The sequence below is a fragment of the Astatotilapia calliptera genome, chromosome 7 (genome assembly GCF_900246225.1).
Source record: "Astatotilapia calliptera chromosome 7, fAstCal1.2, whole genome shotgun sequence".
Lineage (NCBI taxonomy): Eukaryota > Metazoa > Chordata > Actinopteri > Cichliformes > Cichlidae > Astatotilapia > Astatotilapia calliptera.
Window position 1 is genome coordinate 12,650,698 of NC_039308.1, and position 19,169 is coordinate 12,669,866.

The 19,169-nt window shown below is 38.9% G+C and overlaps 1 protein-coding gene across 2 annotated transcripts in view; it reads left to right on the forward strand.

The window, feature by feature from the left end:
• Positions 1-220: 220 nt before the first annotated feature.
• The window catches only part of pde8b (phosphodiesterase 8B), a 46,113-nt gene continuing 27,164 nt past the window's right edge, over positions 221-19,169 (forward strand). Inside the window, exons 1-2 of one of the 2 annotated variants that reach the window (XM_026173151.1) lie at positions 221-1,323; positions 13,713-13,769. In XM_026173151.1, the coding sequence (XP_026028936.1) occupies positions 1,042-1,323; positions 13,713-13,769 (339 nt within the window). In that variant the 5' untranslated portion in view covers positions 221-1,041. Of the gene's footprint in view, positions 1,324-13,178; positions 13,622-13,712; positions 13,770-19,169 lie in introns of those variants that run through there. The other variant, XM_026173152.1, reaches the window with a different exon arrangement.

Sequence of the window (19,169 nt, forward strand, 5' to 3'; positions counted from 1 at the left end):
ATCCTAATCTTGAGTGGAAGAATAGTAGAATGTTTAAATAGAAATATTATAATGATTATTGTGCTTACATGTCAAACGCTAGTTTATTTTTGCAGCAGAACTGTAACAAAAGGCAATAAAAAATGGTCTATAAGCACATTTTATAAAACATTTTCTTCAAGAAACAATTATGTTCCCCCCCCCCCCCCCCCCCCCCCCCCCCCCATTTCGGCTGAAGAGTAAATATACCCTGTTCTCTAAATTAACCACGTGCCTAAAGGTGAGGCAGGGGGTTGTTTGAACAGTAAGTGGTGTTTCATCAGGTCCCCATTACTGTGATAGCATTATGCATAATTCACGTGGGGCTTTAAAGGACCCCTGGAGTCACAGCATGGCCTCTTGGGAGTTATGAAGGCTCGTTTTCTGCAGAGTCAAAAATTATACAATGTTGGTATGATGGAGATAGAGAGAGAGAGACTGGGAAGCAGAAAGGAAGAGAGGGAGATGGACCGTGGCCAATGATCAGCAAGCAGAATAGCTAAAGTAGAGAGATAGAAGAGATTTCATAAAGGCTACTCATCACAGGCCGATAATGCGACCATGTCACCGAGGACGATCGGAGAAATAAAGCCGGATATGAAGCAAGAGGTGATGAAGAGCCGCCAGGTGGTTTAGACCATCTATTCATTTTATTCATTAGTCCGGGTCATTTGATGGAAGCGCCGGCGGGGAGAACGGGTTATCGGGAAGCTTTAGATCATAGCCTGAAACACATTTTGTCCTCAATATGAAGTCGAAGTCCAAAATCCGCCAATAGCGGGAGCTTGGGAACAAAACCGAATTCGTAGGTCGCATGTTTTAAATAATTATCTACATCTCACGTTTTCCCTCCTTTGATGTTCTCGAACGGAGGTGTGTGGAGAACAGAGCGATTCGACCCTGCAGCCGATGCCCGGAGAAAAAAGCAGCCTGTGTGCAGGCAGCTGTGGACAACAGGAAGGTGGTACCCACGAGTCGGTGTTTATTATCTGGGATCTGACTCCGGAGGCACGTCGCTGAGGTATGGGCTGCGCTCCCAGTATCCACGTCTCTCAGAGCGGGGTGATCTACTGCCGAGACTCAGACGAATCCAACTCCCCCCACCAGACCACCACCATCTCTCAGGGCAACGCAACCACGCTCCACGGGCTCTTCATCAAGACCGATGCGGCCGAGACCATCCCTTCCGTCATCACCTACCAGAGTCGGCACTCGCGCAACAACTCGTGCCGGGATCGCAAGGAGAACAGCGGAGGGCACATCCGCATCGAGGCCGAGACGCAGACCAGCCACACCAGCGTCAAGGTACAGTGGCTGTGACAGAACCGAACATGGGTGTGCTGGCATATGGTCACCGCATCAGCAGAGTCGTGAGTGAAAAGCGCACTTGCGAGAGGGCCATTGTTGTTGTTGTTTGTTAGTTGATGAGGCCCAAACCTGTGGGTCCGGGATTAGAAATCTGGCTGCAGTTCATTCAATCCCTCCTCATTAATTCGCCCTGTGTCAAGCCATGCCTGCAGCCAGCCATGTGTGTAACAATGATGATAATTGAATGTATGACATATGACAGTGGCCTTACTAAAGGATCTGGTGTAGGCAGGGTGTTATGCTGCATAATTGCATTTTAATGCACAAAATGTGTTAATCTTAAGAATGAGCTTACACGTTGACTGAGGACTCTGTAGCAGTGTGTAACACAGTAAGAAGATAAGGGCATTTTAAGTTTCTATTGAAGAGTACCTGCAGAAGATGGACCATATTTGTGTTTAGTATTTCTTTATAACACGTGTTTGCACCACACTCCACTTCATTGCATCCACAGGAGAGTTATAATTGCTCATAAATGCGTTACTAAGCACTTATACATGATTACATATGTACTCTGCAGTGTGTTATGAAACCATGTTCTATATAAGTACTACAGAGTTTTAAAGGCAAGAGTTACCAGAAGTTTTTACTTTACAAAAAAACCCAAACTCGGGTCTAGCTTTCCCTGAAATCCCCACTTAGCGTGTTTCTCGCCATCAGCCATCTCTTGTAGTCTAAATCTGTGCTATAAGAAAAGCTTGTTTGCAGGCTTTTGTTTATTATCTCTGAGTACAGCCCCAAAGCTCCAGGCAGCAACAAAATGCAAAGTGTGTTTCAGATTGCCTAAAGTCAGAGGATCAGCTCAGATTTGATAACTTTGGTTTATATCCTTTATATCAACCCCATTTATGACACTGTTTGCTTTAAGATGTGTAAAAACCTATTAATCTAATAAATTAAGTCATTATGAAGAGGATTATTATTTGAGTCATCGTGGAAAAAAGAATTAATTGCTATTAATTTAATGTAATAATCTGTAATGCAGGAGTCAAGCTTTCGGAAACAGCCACATTTTTGTGGATAAGTACATTAAATGTATTTCAAAGTTTTCAGAGAACACGTTTTTTAAAAATAAACACTATTTTTTATACTGAAAAAAATGGTAAGCGGCTCACTTAATCAACATATTGCAGATATTTAAAACGTTGATAACCACGTGAAAACTGAGACAAAACTGAGCACAGCGCTGCTCTGCTCTGCTTAGCAGTTTTCAAATCTTTTCATGAAGTTCGTGTGCTTTTTACTTGATGAAGGATTTCTCTCATGAGGAAGCATGTGAACAGATACTTCTTCATATTTATGATCAAACCCCAGAGGATATAACTGTGTTTTGCTAAGAAGTAGTCTAGCAGATGATCGTGTCATCAGACTCTGAGAATACATTAACCCATTCAGGCCTGGATGAGATTCAGAGACTTTTATCTCTGAGGCTAGCATGGTTCCAGTTGTTTTTGATTGTTCATATTAAAAAGCTTTTAAATTGTCCTTATTTCACATTTGTGGATAGTCTTTAACACTTTTCATTCATTTTTCCTGATATTTGTCTTGTCTGCTCCTAATATGGAAGAAATTTGGCACGCGTGAAACGACAAGACATCGATATGACATGAGTCATTCCCACGAATGAAAACATTTAGTCACCTTAACCTAGACTTCTTGCCAGGAGCTGGAATTATAGCAAACAGTTTGGTAACATTTAGGTTCAGCAGTTGAGTACTTTTTATAGATTTGTGTCATGAGTTAAGTGTAGCTCAGACAGTGTGTGTGTGTCCTGGTTTGTCAGCAGTTCCTTACCGCTCTCTCTCAGTACCCCCCTCCATGACTGAGACAGGATCAATGATGCCATTTATTATTAAAGCCATCTGCCTTACCCTGCAGGATCTTGATCATCTGACACAGTGTTGATCACACTCCTGTGTGTGTGTGTGTGTGTGTGTGTGTGTGTGTGTGTGTGTGTGTGTGTGTGTGTGTGTGTGTGTGTGTGTGTGTGTGTGTGTGTGTGTGTGTGTGTGCATGTTTATATACACCAGTCATTTGTTTACCCCTCTGGTCAGTACATCAGGAGTGTGAACAGTCACATGTAAAGAACCGGTACTGGTTTCCCCACAGGGCTTTATGCCAAGGCGCTGATTTAAAAAAGGAATACACCAACAAAAGCATGAATTGGCAGATTCTCACAATCAACCAGACACATTTTGTTTAGAACACAGGCTGTATTTAAAAGATGGAAGTAATTTTTGTGACGTGACCCACTGGTTCCTGGAGTCTGCAACTCCTCTTTGTTGGTGCTGATGGTTTCCAAGGTCACAAGGGACCATATTCAGACCATAGGGTGAAGTGCAAAATTATCAGCTTATGCTAGCAAACTTGGTTAGCAAGGTGCATCTGCATTACACAGACTCACATTTCTGCTTATACTGCAGAGAAACAAACTTAAATACCGGAATCCCAGTCTTTGTTTCAGACAGCACGCATGTTATTTGTTAGATAATTTCATTGAAAATGCTCAAATCAGCGCAAACACTCTAAAGACGGCTAGTTCACTAGTACGTTATGGTTGTCAGTGTTGCTCATGCAAATGTCAACTTGCATAGTAGCAGATGCTAACACATTTGGTGTTGTTTCGGCACCTAGTTTAGTTTCGGTAACCCAGTGTTAGAGGCTGGGTTAGAGACACAAATGTACAAATAAGTTTGTCTTTACTAGCATTTAATAACACTTCAGGGTAGGGGAATAGAGATTGTCAGATGACAGAGAGGGAGTGTGCCGCATCAGTTGGAAAAGATGAGACGTTCTGAAGAAAACTGCAGAAAATCCCACGTACCTCAAGCACTGCATTTCTGCAGGTTGATGTCACAGTTGGCATCCGCAATGACCAACACAACAATCATAACCACAACTATAGAGACTTTAATTAGAGGACATGAGCCATAGCAGATACGATCTGCCCATATTAGCACTCCTGTTAAAAAAGAGGCCATGCCTCTAACTCTAGGCCTTAATTGTTAATTATATATTATTTAATGAATTCTATATTGTTGGAGCAAATCGGCTTTAGAGGCCAAAAACCTTTGTACCAGGCTATGCATTATTTACATGTTATAACGTGATAGTCCCTGGGGATTGACTCATATTTAACAAGTCCAACGTGGATTAAACATGCAAAAATTCAGCAATAATAAAGTTCTGTGTTCTTAAAAAATAAAATAAACCAGACCAAACCCAGTTAACACAATTCTTATAAATTCATGCCAGTTTGTAGAAGGTCTATTTTAAGTTTTTTCTTTGACAAACAAAAGTGAGATCAGGATTGGAACAGAATGTTGCTGCTGGTAATACATAAAGTTGTAGGTCAGCAACAAACAGACCAGTGCTATGATGAGAAGATACACCATATAATTTGTGAAGATGCAATTTATTCTGCAAAGTCAGCATATCTAATAAACAGACAAAACACATAATAACCAAGAAAATGTTTATCATATAAATTGTGAGACTGGATCCATTATACTTTGTTTCATTGGCTTTCCAGATTGTAATTTTGATTTACACATGACAACTGTGCAAGTATGCACACCAAACCAAAGCTAAGCATACACAAACCTCACGTCCTTTGTAATGCATCAAAACCAAAGCAAGAGCCCTACAAGCATTAGAGTCCCTCCTCCTCTCTAATTACTCTTTAACTCAGATTATTGATTTCATTTAAACACATCAGTGATGTCTTGCATAACAGTAAGAAGTAACAATGTAACAATTTATTTTGCTATTAAGGAGAACTCGTACATCCACTGCAAGCTCTGTGTTCTCTTTTTATTTTAGGTATAAGCCTGTTTTTCACACTAAAAAACAACTTTTTTTTGCCATAAATATAAGATTAAAAACATAAAAATATATAATATAATATATATATAAAATATAATATTAAAAACATTCAAATGAGCTTTTTGTTTGGATGGGGGGTGGGAAACCTATGTCAGTGTTTTACACAGCACTGATGCAGCAGTGAATTTTTTAGCTGTTTGTAAGGATGACAGCACTGAACAAGTGAATCGTAAAGTCACAGATGGGAAAGGCCCATGGACATCTTAATGCAGAGGTTCAAGAAGAAGAATTCAACAGAAGCCTGCATTACAAAGCAGGATTAGGGGCTTAGCGAGCCAACTTCAGTTTTAACCCTGGGTTTTCTGTGTTACCAAGGTGGGTTCATCGTCACAGTAACACGTTTAGCCTACTCGTGAAGAGGTTTTGCTTGAGATAAGAGATCATCGCATACAAAACCACTTCAAATTGGCCAGTCAGTTCTCTGGCACATAGTCTCACCATTCCTGAAGTTAGCCTACTTGCCAGTTCTTCTCATCTTTCCTTCGTTGATTTGAGTAGAATCACACAATAATACAGCACTTTTATTATACACATACAAACACACTAGCACAGCACTGCTGTGGCTGTCTTGCTCTGGGTCTGCACTATGTGATCAATCTCTTCATATTTTTCTAATATAGTTTTTCTTTATTTACAAAATATGCTGCTCTGCTGCAGTTAGACTTATCATGTTTGTAAGTGGTCATATGTAGTTATGTATTTGCATGCTCTTGTAGCTAGATTAGGTAACCCTAAGTTGATATATTGGGTTTCGTTTTCTAAGGTTTTACATGTCAGAATATAATAAAAATCATCTTAAATCTTATAGATACTAAATAATAGTCACAAAGTATTGTAGTGTCATTATTTATTTAACAAAAGCTGAGCCAAAATGTAGAAACTATGAAAACTAACTACACCCCGTGATTCATTTGCTTGTAGAACCACCTTTAGCAGAATAGCTTGAAGTAACTTGAAGTAGTTTTTCTCTGTATGACTTCATCAGTCTTTCATATCACCATGGAGGAATTTTGGCCAACTCTGATTTACAACATTGCTTCAGTTCATTGAGGTTTATGGACTTTCATTTATGCACAGCTTTCTTTTTTGATCAGGCTCAGCTCTAGATTCTGACTGGGCCATTGCAGCATTGTGATTCTTTTCTTTTCCAGTTATTCTGTTACAGATTTTCTGGTGTTTCTTGGGATAATTGTCCTATTGCACGAAGCCTTTTTGGCTGAGCTTTAGCTGTTGGAAAGATGGGCTCACATTTGACTCTAGAATGCCTCTAGAGGAGTTTATGGTCAACTCAATGACTGCAAGGTGCACGGGACCTGTGAATGCAAAACAAGCCCACACCATCATCATAATTAACACTGTTTGTGCTAATATGCTGTGTTTGGTTTTCACCAATCATGTGCTGCCATGTTATTTTTAAGAGGGAAGAGGCTTTCTTCTGGCAACCCTCCAAAACAAGCCATACTTGTCAAGTGTTTTTCTAATTGTACTGTCTGGCTTATTTGTACTGAACTTTAACATTTCACATGTTAACTGAGGCCTGTAGAGTCTGACATGTAGCTCTCAGGATTTCTGAGCATTGGGATCAATTTGCTGGTACATCCAGTCAGCGGATTATTAGGAACTTGAATGTGTTCCACTTGTGAAGAATCTTTCTTTGTCTAGAATCATGGACTTCAAATTGTTTGGAAATTACTTTTAATCCTTATCAGACTGATGGGCAGCATACATTCCTTTTTTAAGTTCATCGGTAATTTATCTTCTCCTTGGCACTGTGTTAACACACACCTGAATGCTTCAGGCCAGTAAACTACCTATACTTCTGTTTTTGTAGAGGAGCTCACCCTTGCTGATGATCAGTTAATCAAGTGCATTTAATTGCAAGATGAAGCAGTGAGGGTGTACTTAGCTTTTCTGTGTTATTTATTTAGTTTTTTTCTATGGTGACTGAGCAGTACCAGGAACAATCATGCTTAAATACTGAAATTGAGTTTCCCTCGCCAAATGGTAAACGACTGTATTTTTTACTCCACATAAAGTTGACTGAAAGCTCCTCCTGCTTGAGACCTACAGGATGATGCAGGACTTAGGTTGGGTTCCCAATCCACTCATGTAAGTTGGAGAGTAACACTACAATAGCAACCTCCTTAAGTCCCAGCATATAAATAGGAACAGAATAAACTAAACAGTTCGCAGTTACATTGCAGCTGAAACAGGGTGAATGTTGATACTGTTAATATTTACAGCTCCAGTCAAATTGGACTCCTCAGTCAACATGGCGTGCAAAGTGTTGGACTCAACCCGACTCAACCTTAAGGCAAATACCTAGATCGTTACATAGAGGCATACTGAGAAGCTTTGATTTTGACCGATTTCTTCAAATGCTGTTCTGTGTGGCAGCTCTTTGAGTGCCAACCTGCTTCCTAACAATGACTAGATTAACATGTAATGTTTAACTTATTCCCTGACATTAACTAATAACATTGACAATTCTAATAAAAATATCTTAGCATGTTTTCAAAATGCTAAATTATGCAAACCAAACATGATAAATCCAGAAACGTGATCAAGAGCTGTTATTCTCTACAGTTCTACAGTTTGCTGTTACTTGTAGGATGAACCTAACACCTAAAGGTAGCAGTCAAGAAGTTTGTTCAGACGACAGCTTTAAGCCACGTCAAAATATCAGACTCTCACTGTAAGCTTATCATTGACTTCATGCTGTGGACAGAAGTCTAACAGATAAGACAGAGGCCGACCTCAAGTCCATGTAGACATTCTAAGAAGGCCACTTCAGTGCAGATAAGGTGAGGCCTTGTTGCAAGGACTGTGATTCATGCAGACACCAAGGCCTGGTGTTAACAATGATGAGGAACCTAATTCGATAAGCACCAAGTGTTTGGTATTTATCTGGCAATATACAAAATGAAAATCCAAAACATTTCTTTATTGGTTTCGATAAACTTGAAAGTGACATAATGCATAGAAGCAGAAAAAAAGATTTATCCCTGCTCTGAAGGACACAGTAACGTCATTCTGTATCACTTCTGATTTCTAAACAGTCTGACTTTCAACAAAAGAGCCACTCATAAGGTCGAATCTACACGAGAAATTCCCCCGCTTTGTCATTACTCAAAACAATTACACTCTGGCCCGTAAGGCGTTTCTGTTCTCTAGCCATGCTGTAAACTAGCTAGTCATCTTCATAATCTAACATCAACAGAGAAAACACCTTCAAAGGACCACATCAAACATACACTAAGTTTGTTACGTTTATTGCATTCTGGGGAATAAACTGTTCAATTAAATGTGCTGCGAAATGTTTGATGGTCCTTCACAATGAAAGCAATGTTTGATCTGTATCATAACAATGTGTGTACAGTATATGCAATGACATTATATACCTGGCCTCAGGAAACAATTAAGGGGTTATTTATACAGCACCTTTCAAAGCCAACATTACAAATTGCTTCACAAAAACAAAGACTGAAATTACTCCAAGATGAAGGCAGCTCCAACGTTCAGAAGTTTGTAATTAGTCGAAGATCTAAGTCATAGGCTTAATAACCGAAGCCATTTTTAAGGGGGGTGGGAAGGAAGGGCTGTGTGACGTGAAATATTAGGTTTGTGTGTTGTATGTTACTTTGTGGTATAATTAATTTAGCAAAATGTGTGAAAAAACAAAAATAAAACAAAAACCAATAAACCGTCCCTTTTCAGGGGATTTTTGTTTTGTTTTGTTTCCCATTTTTGCTTGGAAGAAAAGAGACTCAAATGATTATTCATATTAACTATTTGTATACTTATCTATCTACTGCTGAGTTGTTCTGAATTTTGTGAACACTGGTGTCATGTTTTAAAATGCCAAATCAAACACTATATACAGAACCACTGCATATTGACTGTCAACTGGAGAGTATAACATCACATTTTGGGGTGGCTGTAGCTCAGGAGGTGGAGCAGGTCATCTACTGATTGGAAGGTTGGTGGTTTGATCCCTGTCTCCCACTTGTCTGCATGCCAAATATCCTTGGGTAGTTAGTAAGCGCTTAAAAGCATAGGTGGGTGAATGTGGTATGTTGTGTAGAGCACTTTGAGTACTCCGGGAGAGTAGAAAAACGCTATATAAGAATCACTCAATGTACATTTTCATGAAAATCAAAAGAGATTGGATTTTTAAAAGCACATAAAAAATAATAGTCACTTTGTGTGTGACGATGTTTGTGCAAAGTGTTGTTCAGATTGGCTCGCCCATTAAGGAGGAGATAGGGTACATATACTACATGTACATATACAATTATAATAAGTTATACTCTGTAGTTTTTTGTTTGTTCGTTTTCCAGAGTTACAGATATCCTTGAAAGCTCACTTAAAACGTAACCAGCAATTCAGTACAGCAAAGTAGCTTATTTGTCCATTGTGATCATAGATACTAGCATACACTATATGGGCCACACGTCTTAATCTTTGAATTCATGTGTTTTTAGTCCCATTGCTACAGTTAGTCAAAGACCTGTCCGTGCAGTCTGCCTTTCAAAACATTTTGAAAGAATGGTTTGTTCTAAAGAGCTCGCTGAATTTGAGTGTGGTGCTATAATAGGATTCCACCATTGCAACAAATCAGTTTCTTCAAGTTCTTCAAGAAATCAAGTTTCTTCACTCCTAGATATCCTGCAATTAAGTGTAAATGGTATTTTGGAACCACAGCAACTGCCAAGTGTCAGAACACAGAAAGTTACAGAGCGAGGTCATTGAGTGACTGTTTAATATTGCTAATTTTTGCTATTACACTATTGTTTCCACTGTAATCGCCATAATAAGATGTTATGAAAATGTGATATGTGTTTAAATACTGTAGATCAATAAATCTTTAAACCCCTATTATTCATTTGTGTAATCAACAAACATTGTTTCTTAATTTCTTTACATCGCATGAGGTAGTGGGACATGCAGCATAATTTGGCAATTAATTATGGCCTGAATCAATAAACAGAAATGACTTGATTATTTTTTTTGTTAATTTGTGTTGTACTGGACGTTGTACAGCAGCAGCATCCTTTTACAGTGTTTAGCTCTGTTTACAAAGAACATATTACTGTAATTTAGTGTATTTTTGTGCCATTTTGTTAAAGTGCATCTTTGCAGTATATTTTGCGACTTGTTGCTGTAACAGTGTAGTGTGTAAAAGTAGATTATGATTTTTTTTAAAGGTTTTAACAGAGCAAAAGTTCTGTACAGGAGCTATACAAGAAGATTGTCCTAAAACGACCTGCCTGATTTCTGACAGCTGCTGGTAGTATGGGACATTTAATTAAAACCAATAATTTATTTTATCTTGTTCTTGAGAAAAGGCTTATATGGCTTGTTTCACAAACCTGGACATGACAACTGAATACTTTATAAAGAAGAGTGAAAAAACTTTTACCTTACCTTTCTGCCAGGACACTGGCTGCACGATATAATTCAACTTGTATTACAGCTGCATTACATTGAGACTGAGCTTAAATAAACATATTATGCTGTAGTTGCTTTTCGGTTCAGTGACTTTGAGAATCCTCTGTTCCCTCTCTGTCATTCTACATATCTGCTGGTGTTGGATTCAAACAAAAAACAGATGATACAAATTATGTTCTTTGAAAACAAATTTTGTCTCATGTCATGGTTAATGGGCCTCTTTTAATACTCCATAAAGCATTAGGTCAGTCAGTCTTTCAACCAAGTTTAATTTATAAGCCATCGGCATCAACTTTATTTATTTTTTTCATTTTCTGTTAGCTAGGTTGTTGGTTTTCAGCTGCTGTGGATATACAAGAAAGCTTTCATAGTCTCATTTATACCTGTTATTTTAACACGAAGAAGCATCTGTCTCTGCACTCGATCCAAAGTCTTCTTTCACTTACTTCCTCTTAATGTCTATTCGTGAGGACTCTGTCAGCTATTCTAAGAAGAGATGGTCCCCAATGATGGCTTTCCTTAACACTTCTTCCATCATCTTCTAACTAACTTAGCTGACTCATCCTTCTCCAAATTGATCTCTCAGCACTGGTTAACAGTCCCATTTCTACTGCCTTCCTTCCTGTTCTGTTTCACATCTGGCTGTATCGTCCTCAAGTAAAACAAAATTGCTCGTATACTCAAGAAACCAACACTCAAACCCAATTATATATTTTGAAACTGGGCTTCTTGTTGTCACTGAAGCACTAAACAATGACTCATTCCCCGCAGTCTTCTTATAACTACGTTTATGCTTTTAACACCGAGCCACCAGATGCTCTGAGTCTTTCCTACCAACTCTGTTGGGTCATTTCTTACTTGGTTGACCTTGTTTCTTTGTCCTGTTAGACCACACTATGTAGATAGTGATCCCTGCTCAGCTTTCCAGGAATGTCTTTGTGCTTAGACACAAACATCTCTGATGTAAGGACCACAAGTGTGAGACAACACAGTCCTGCATGTCTGCAATGTTAAGTTTAATCCACGTATTACTTTTTACAGGTGCTTTACAGTAACAGCGACTAGTTCTCTTCTTACTGTGAAGCAGAAAAATCACAAAGCACTTTGCACACCTGCTTTGCATTTGCTGGAAAATGACAGAACTTCACCAAGTTATTACTGAGAAAAAATTAAACATATTGTCTCCACTATATTACAATCAGGCATTCCATATATAACTCTGTCTCCCTCTCTCTCTTTCTGTGCACATGCTTTATTATTTTTTCAAGTTAGTAGTTTTGCTTTAGTTGAAAATGCACATGCTCTTGTGCATGAGTAAACTGTGGTACTTTGTCATTTGCAAGACAACATGGGACAATGGGTGTTTTTCTGTGTGTGCTTTTATGGGGGGGGGTTTTCAGCCTACGTGGCTCAGAGGTGAAACAGTGCTGGACTTTATACATATGAGGCTGAAAAGGTTCAGGGGCACTAAATGGAAATATGCAAAGATGGGTTAATGTGTGCCCAATAGACTGCATTTAAAAGAAAAGAGATAGAAGAATATGCAATGGATGTAGCATCCAGCCAGTGTGGAAGTGACCAACTCAGATGTAATGTAAAGACACAGTTATCTGTTGGTTGGTGCTGAGCAACAGACTAGAAAAACTAGAGTGTAAACTTCACACAGCAGCCTATGATATTAGTCAGAGATGCTAATTTTGCTGCATTTTAACATAGATGTTAAAACCTCAAGTGGCTATTTGACAAATTATCATTTTTGCCACTTCCCCATTAGTTTCAGTTTTCAGTCCTGGAAGTCGCTGTTTGCTTTAATAAAATTAAGCTTCTTATATTTCAAGTGCTGTACCAGAAGTCTTGATGTTTGTGATAGTGGCTTCTTGAAATGTGGGCAGAAATATGTTCAGCTTCAAGCCTAAGCACCACTGACAAATAATGCTGTAATGATGGGTGGTTAAGTCATCGACTGCTGCCCGCCTCACTGCTTTAGTCATACAATTTGTATGACTGCGAGTAGAGTTTGTGTATAGCATGCGTTATTATGGCACTGGTGCTTCTTGTGGAATTAACAGACATCCTCCTCCCACTCTTTCTCCATCTCTCTCTCTGTTTACGTGTAGAAAGAGTACAAGCTTCTCTCCATGGGGAGGGGAATTTTAATACTGAGTGTTTAAAAGTCTGTGTTTATGAACACTTTAGCAGCAAAAGGCATTCAATAACAAGTTCCATTTTTAATGAGAAAAAAAGCCACTAATACAAAGAAATAAATAAATAACTGGGTATTGCACACATGTTGGCCACTATGATACAGTATGATATGGTGCACTGCTGACTCAATGTGTATTTTGAAGTGTGGTGTAAGCATGTGTGTGCATGCATATGCTCAAGAGATGCACATGTAGCTGAGTTGCTTATTCACATCAGAGTGACGCATGTGCTTAAGGAGCCTGCTGAAGCTGTCCAGACAAGCTGCAAAAACACACGCACACACATATAGAGCGCAGAATGTGATGCTCCTGCAGTGGGATTATCAGGTAAACCTGTGAGTTCAATCTGCGGCTGGTGGTTAATACCTTCTAAAGAAGTTTGTAGCGGGCGGCTCCATTCTGGATTGGTGTTGTGGCATGAAAATATGCGTGTCTGCAGCATAGAAGAGTCATCACAAAATCTGTAGTTAAGGCTCCAGACATACAGATATTTGTTGTAGATTTAAAAGGCTATTTGTTATCCTGTTTGACTTCACGCATCTGGCTTGTAAGAGGAAGTACTTGGCTTGTTGCACTGGGGACTGAACGTGGGTGGTAAGGAAGACGATTAAAGTTTGTGAAGTGCAGCGGGGGCAGACAGGTTGTGGAAGGAAAAGCAATATGCTAATATGCTGCTGGACATTAATGGTAAAATGGTAAGAAATATTCACAGCTTTTTGCTCTGTCTGTATTTTTTTTTAAGTGAGTGATTTTTCCATTCTCAGTGCTGTCATGTTTCTTCAACAGGTTTCAGCTACAGAAGAATATGTAGGACCCATGAGATTGTCTCAAGAGCCAATTCAGGTAAGAGTAAGTAAGTTGGGTCATGTTCATATCTAATGTTTAAGAACAACTGATGAGTGCAGTTTATGGCACCAAATTTCCACCCCCATAAGTGTAATTTAGTCTCCTAGATAAACAAAACGGATTCAAAATGTACTATGAATTCCCTGTTTGTGTCCAGTTGGAATTTCTATATGCAACTTCATTTAAAACAGGGAAAAACAAATACACTGCCTATGCTACTTATACCATTTATACTGCTTATAGTTTATATCACATTAGGACTTCTTCAGATTTTATCCCAGAAAAAAATCCTTCCATCTCTACTAAAGGACGAGAATACTTTTGCAGATTGATTTTTATTCGTAAAGTGACTTTATCCACAGTGTGGTTAACAGTATTTGCTGTGATAATGATTTACCTGACTAAAGTTGTTGAAGATAAATTTACTTTTTTGATTTAAAGTAAAATATGATCTTAGCCACATAAACCCTGTTTGCCTTTGTAGTCCAAAATGTTCTTTTGTATGTCCCCGAAATAATATCTTCTATCCCTTGCGTTGCATTCATTCTTGAATCAGTGCTCTAAGACATATTTGCTGTGATGTTTTCTGGATATAGTTTGCCATTTTAGATTAATTTTATGCATCTTAAATACCTGTAGACACCTTGTCTGTCCTCTGTAATTTCGGTCTAGCTAAGATTTCATCTTGCCTATCAAGAACTCGAGTAATATTGTGAGGTTAGGCAGGGTTGAGTCAGGGACTGTCTGTACTCATCTTCTGGTTAGGGATTAGGACATGTGCTAACAAGATTTATCCTTATGTAACAGAGAAAGTAAGAGCTCTCGGAGGTGACTAGCTGGTTAGATTACAAAGCATTCCTTATTCCAGCAGTTCTGCTACTTTATTAGCTGCTCGTTTATTGCTTTTATTTGATTTGCTTTGGTTTGAGCTGTGCTGCTTTGACCCATCTCCGGGGGTTTTTGAGTTCAGTTCAGCTCCCACTCCAGTGTGGTGATGTGAGAGGCCTGGCATGCCACTCGTGTTCATGCTGAGCTAAAGAATCCCACTCTATCCCTTCACCCTCCTCCTTATTTACCAAACCCAAAAGCACTATAGCTTGAAATCTCTGGCAGCATGCAAGCAGGTGGTGGGACCGAGGGCTTTATTAAAAAGCCTTTTTTGACTTCATCTCATGGCCCATAAAACCCTAAAACTGCTCTTTTAGTTTTACGTCCAACCTTCTGCTGGATCCATGACCTGAGTCGCTCCTCCTCTACTTCACTCCTTCCACAGGAACAGAGAGATGAAAAGAGAGATAAAATGTTCTGCAGCAGAGAGTTATATATTGTGGGTTTTCCTTGACATTTACTATTACTGCCTAGTGGTCCTGGAGAGTTTCAGATTTGCTACATACCTCCTCCATCAGCTTATCTAATGCTTCATGTGGTTTCACTTGTTACACACATAATTAATAATCTAAAGTGCATTGTAATTATATTGCAGATTCATGTAAAGAAAGGTAATTCTGTTGTTGAAAACTTTTGTCATTTTGTATCTTTAAACTTTTAATGCCTTTTTGTGTGTAAGCTCAACTATATAAACAACTGCAATTGCAGTTGAAGCTGTTGCTCAAATAATTCATGTGTTCATCAGCAGAATCCTTAATGGAAGGAAGTTTTATCATTGGTTTACTAAAAATAAGAGCTTGTTAAATGTAAAAGCAATGTTTCTGTGTCTAATTAATCCTTGACAATTTTATATGTAAGTTAAAGGCATCACACCTTTGATTTGCATCTAGTTTATCGTGATATAATATGTTGAAAAACAACTCACTCATACAGACTTTGTGTCCTCTAACTTTGACACAGATTTACTTGGTTATTTATTTATCTGAAATAAGTCCTCAGACATTTATTTATTTATTGCAATTCTTTTCTTTTTAAAAGATTTTCCATGTGGATATTCAGAAAATGATAAAAATCCAGTTAAAATTGATGGCCATTAACCAAATCCTACCACAACTAGTTAGGTAAGCGGTGTTAGGATTTTGTGCTTCTTATTTTTTGTTTTTCTTTAATTTATTGATAAATTTTTAAAACATGCTTATTGGAGCGCATAAAATTGTACAATGCAAAATGTAATGAGTTTGTTTTAAACTGTTTAAACTGCAGTAGTGCAATTATCATCATTAAGTCATCTTAAAATGGGACTTTAAAGTAATTTGTAATATCTCAACATAAGTAGCAGAGCTAAAATATGCCAAAGTAAAAAAAAAGAAAGAAAAAAGGTTTAGACTGGAATGCTGACTGAAAGGTAATTTTTAATGAATTCATTACTTTATAATTATATTTAAAAAGCATGAAATCAGTGTTTCATTAACAGCCTGACCTAAACACTGTCTACAATTTTCAAACTAATTCTGGGATGTGTGTGTAATGTGTACGTAGAATATGCTAAGCTGGGAGGTACTCCAAAATATACATGATAAACTATGCAGGTTATAGTTTTGACATCATTCATATGAAGGAAAAAACTTTTTTAACTAACTTTCCCAACTCCCCAGCTATAGTGAGGAAAGTTGCTTTTGTTATAGTCTTACGTGAGAGTCATCTTACACTCTTGTACTCTCTTTTTATCCCAGTAATATCTAGCTCAGTCAAAACTGTTGTTAACCGCTATTTGAGCTGCTGTTCTGTCTTGTAATTACCTTGGATCTCAATAGGCGTGCACATGTGGAGTTTCTTTTGAGCCACACCTGGCAATTCTAATTTTTATCCCACATTTAAATACTGTATCACTGCACACTACAGTTTCCCTGTTCTGCAGTTTTTTATCACTTCATTTTCTAATCTTTGGGGCAGTTTCCATCATATTCATCCAAATTCTACAGAGCTTATGACCTTGTAGTGTCTTGCAACTTCCCCCATTGAGCAAAGCATTGCCAGCAAAGACTTAACCTGCTTGAGAACATGATAAAAACCTCCCCTACTTTCTCCATATCCATTGGCTAAAATCCAGAAAAATGCACATCCTGCAGTGTGTGCTTTTGCATACAAGAGTCGGGACAGGGGAACAAGGGATGATAATGCTGTGCAATCCCAAAAAAGTTGATTGTTAAAATAAAATGCTGGAAAGCTGAAAGAAAAGATTTCATTGGCCAGCCTTTGACCTGATATACAGTTAAATGGCTCAAAGGTAGTTATCCCAGTGACACATCTGTTTGGAAGTCTCCCAGTGTTAAATGGCATCTGACTTGGGTGTGCAAACATGGCAGATTAACCTCTGAACTCTGAAAACAGCAGCAGCCCAGGAGGATAAGCCTTTGTGCTAGCTGAACAGTGTTTTCATGTAAACTTTGAAGGCTGTGACTTAACTGTGTCATTTGGGTGGCTTGATAGGTTTAAAAACTTAAATTGTATTTTAAGGGTATTGTAACCAATTAATTGCATAAACACACATCCATTTGCCTACCATTAACAGTGAGTTGCATTTAGAGAGGCGTCTAGCTCTGACAGATACGATGTTGGTGTGATGGAGTGCAACCATGTGTTTAAATATGTTTGACTGTGTGTATATTAGATGGTGGTATTAAGACCAACGGCGCCTCCTATCAGGCTTGTCATTGGTGACATATTTGGGTGGCAGGTCAGAGATGTGTGCGGTCTGTGTTGTCCCAGGGTACGCTAGGTACTGTGTGTGTGGAATTTCACATGTTAGCACCATGGTTACACAAGCCAGCACAGGATCAAAGACTGTAGATCTTTCACAGGCACTCGAAAATGGGAGCCCATTTTCTCCTCCTGTCCTCTCCTTCTGACATCGTCTTTTGGCAGTCTCACCTCTTCTTTTTCATTTTCTATTGTTTCTGTCGCCGCCTGTGAAGGACAACATATGAACACTCTGAAATGCTCTCTGCCTGATTTTACTGTGGAGAATCATGACTTGGACTCCCTTCTGCTTATTTCACCCACTCACTCATTAGCTTTCCCCTCTCTCTGCTGTGCTTCCATGCACTCTATCTGTCACTCTATCCTTTGTTGTCCTTAGAGGGAGTCAGGAGGTGATGCTGCTGCGAGGCAGAGCTGAGTACTGTTGATTCTGGCTGCAGTCCAGCTGCCTGCGTGTATATGTTGTGTTTCCTCACCACTGTACCAAAGGTGGTTGGTGTGTTCATGGTCAAAACACAGTGTGGGATCTAAAACATGTCCTCACTCTGCAGGTTTCATGTCTGTCATGATTCTGCGCTGCTCAGTTTCAGTCAAAGCAGTAATTCACCTCTTGGAGAAGGCATTACCATGACGTTTACATGATGGCGGTTATTCAGCTATTCATTTCATCCATTTTAAATTTCCCCAGTCAGAATCGGGGGGACAGGCAGGTGGAGACTCTCCTAGCATGCTTTTAACAAAAGATAGAGAGGCACCATGCACAGTTTGCCAGCTTATCTAAGGAAAGTCAAGCACACGGATGAGCACACACAATTTCCAATATTTCTCCCAAGCTGCATGCGTGTCTTGGGACTCTGGGAGGAAATCCACAAATCGCCAGAGAGAAAATTAAAACTCAACCCAGAAAAAGCAACAGAGCTGAGACTGAAAATCAAGACTGATGATGACACAGTTGACCATTTTCCCGCTGTTTATTTTTCTCAGTTTTTGATTTTACTCACATCGCTATACTAACAAAACAAATAAAGGTGGTAATACTATGTTTTACTTTACCCAGTTATGCAAGCTTTACAAATGAAGTAGGGTTTTTTAGCTTTTCGTTACATCCAGATAAACTTCCTGTTTTGTCAAGCCTACACGAACACTAAGGGAACATTATGTGCTCATTTCAAAATGAAAACCATCACTAGAGACAAATGCCCGATACATTCTTATATATTACTTTCTCAGAAATGTTAAAATTCGATTTCTGTGCATCTATGAATATACTCCTTAGGGCTCATTATTAGACCTCAAGGGAACAACCATTTCAGGGGCCAAACAGATAGATGTTCCCAAGCAAAGTCTCTCTAGGATCTTTGTTCTTCCCGTGCCGAGAGGCAAAAACATGCATGTTAGGGTAATTGGTGGTTCTAAAATTAGATGTAGGTGTGGATGTGAAAAGGCAGCCTCCATGTTTTCGTCCTGTGATGAACTGCCGACCTCTGTGGACTGTACCGTACATTTTGTTGCATGTCACCTGTAAAAGGCTCCTGAGATAGACCCCAAGATTAAGATACAAAATTGACACCAGAAGTCCAAGACCAGCCCCTGCAGTGTGCAAACCACCAGATTATAAATACCCTGAAAGAGGGTACAGTGGTAAGACTTAAGAGGTTACTGCCCCCATGACATGCCATCACTAAGGCTATCCCTAAAGGTACAATAACACACTTATTTTATGAGTAATGCATGTTGAAGGTAATAAAT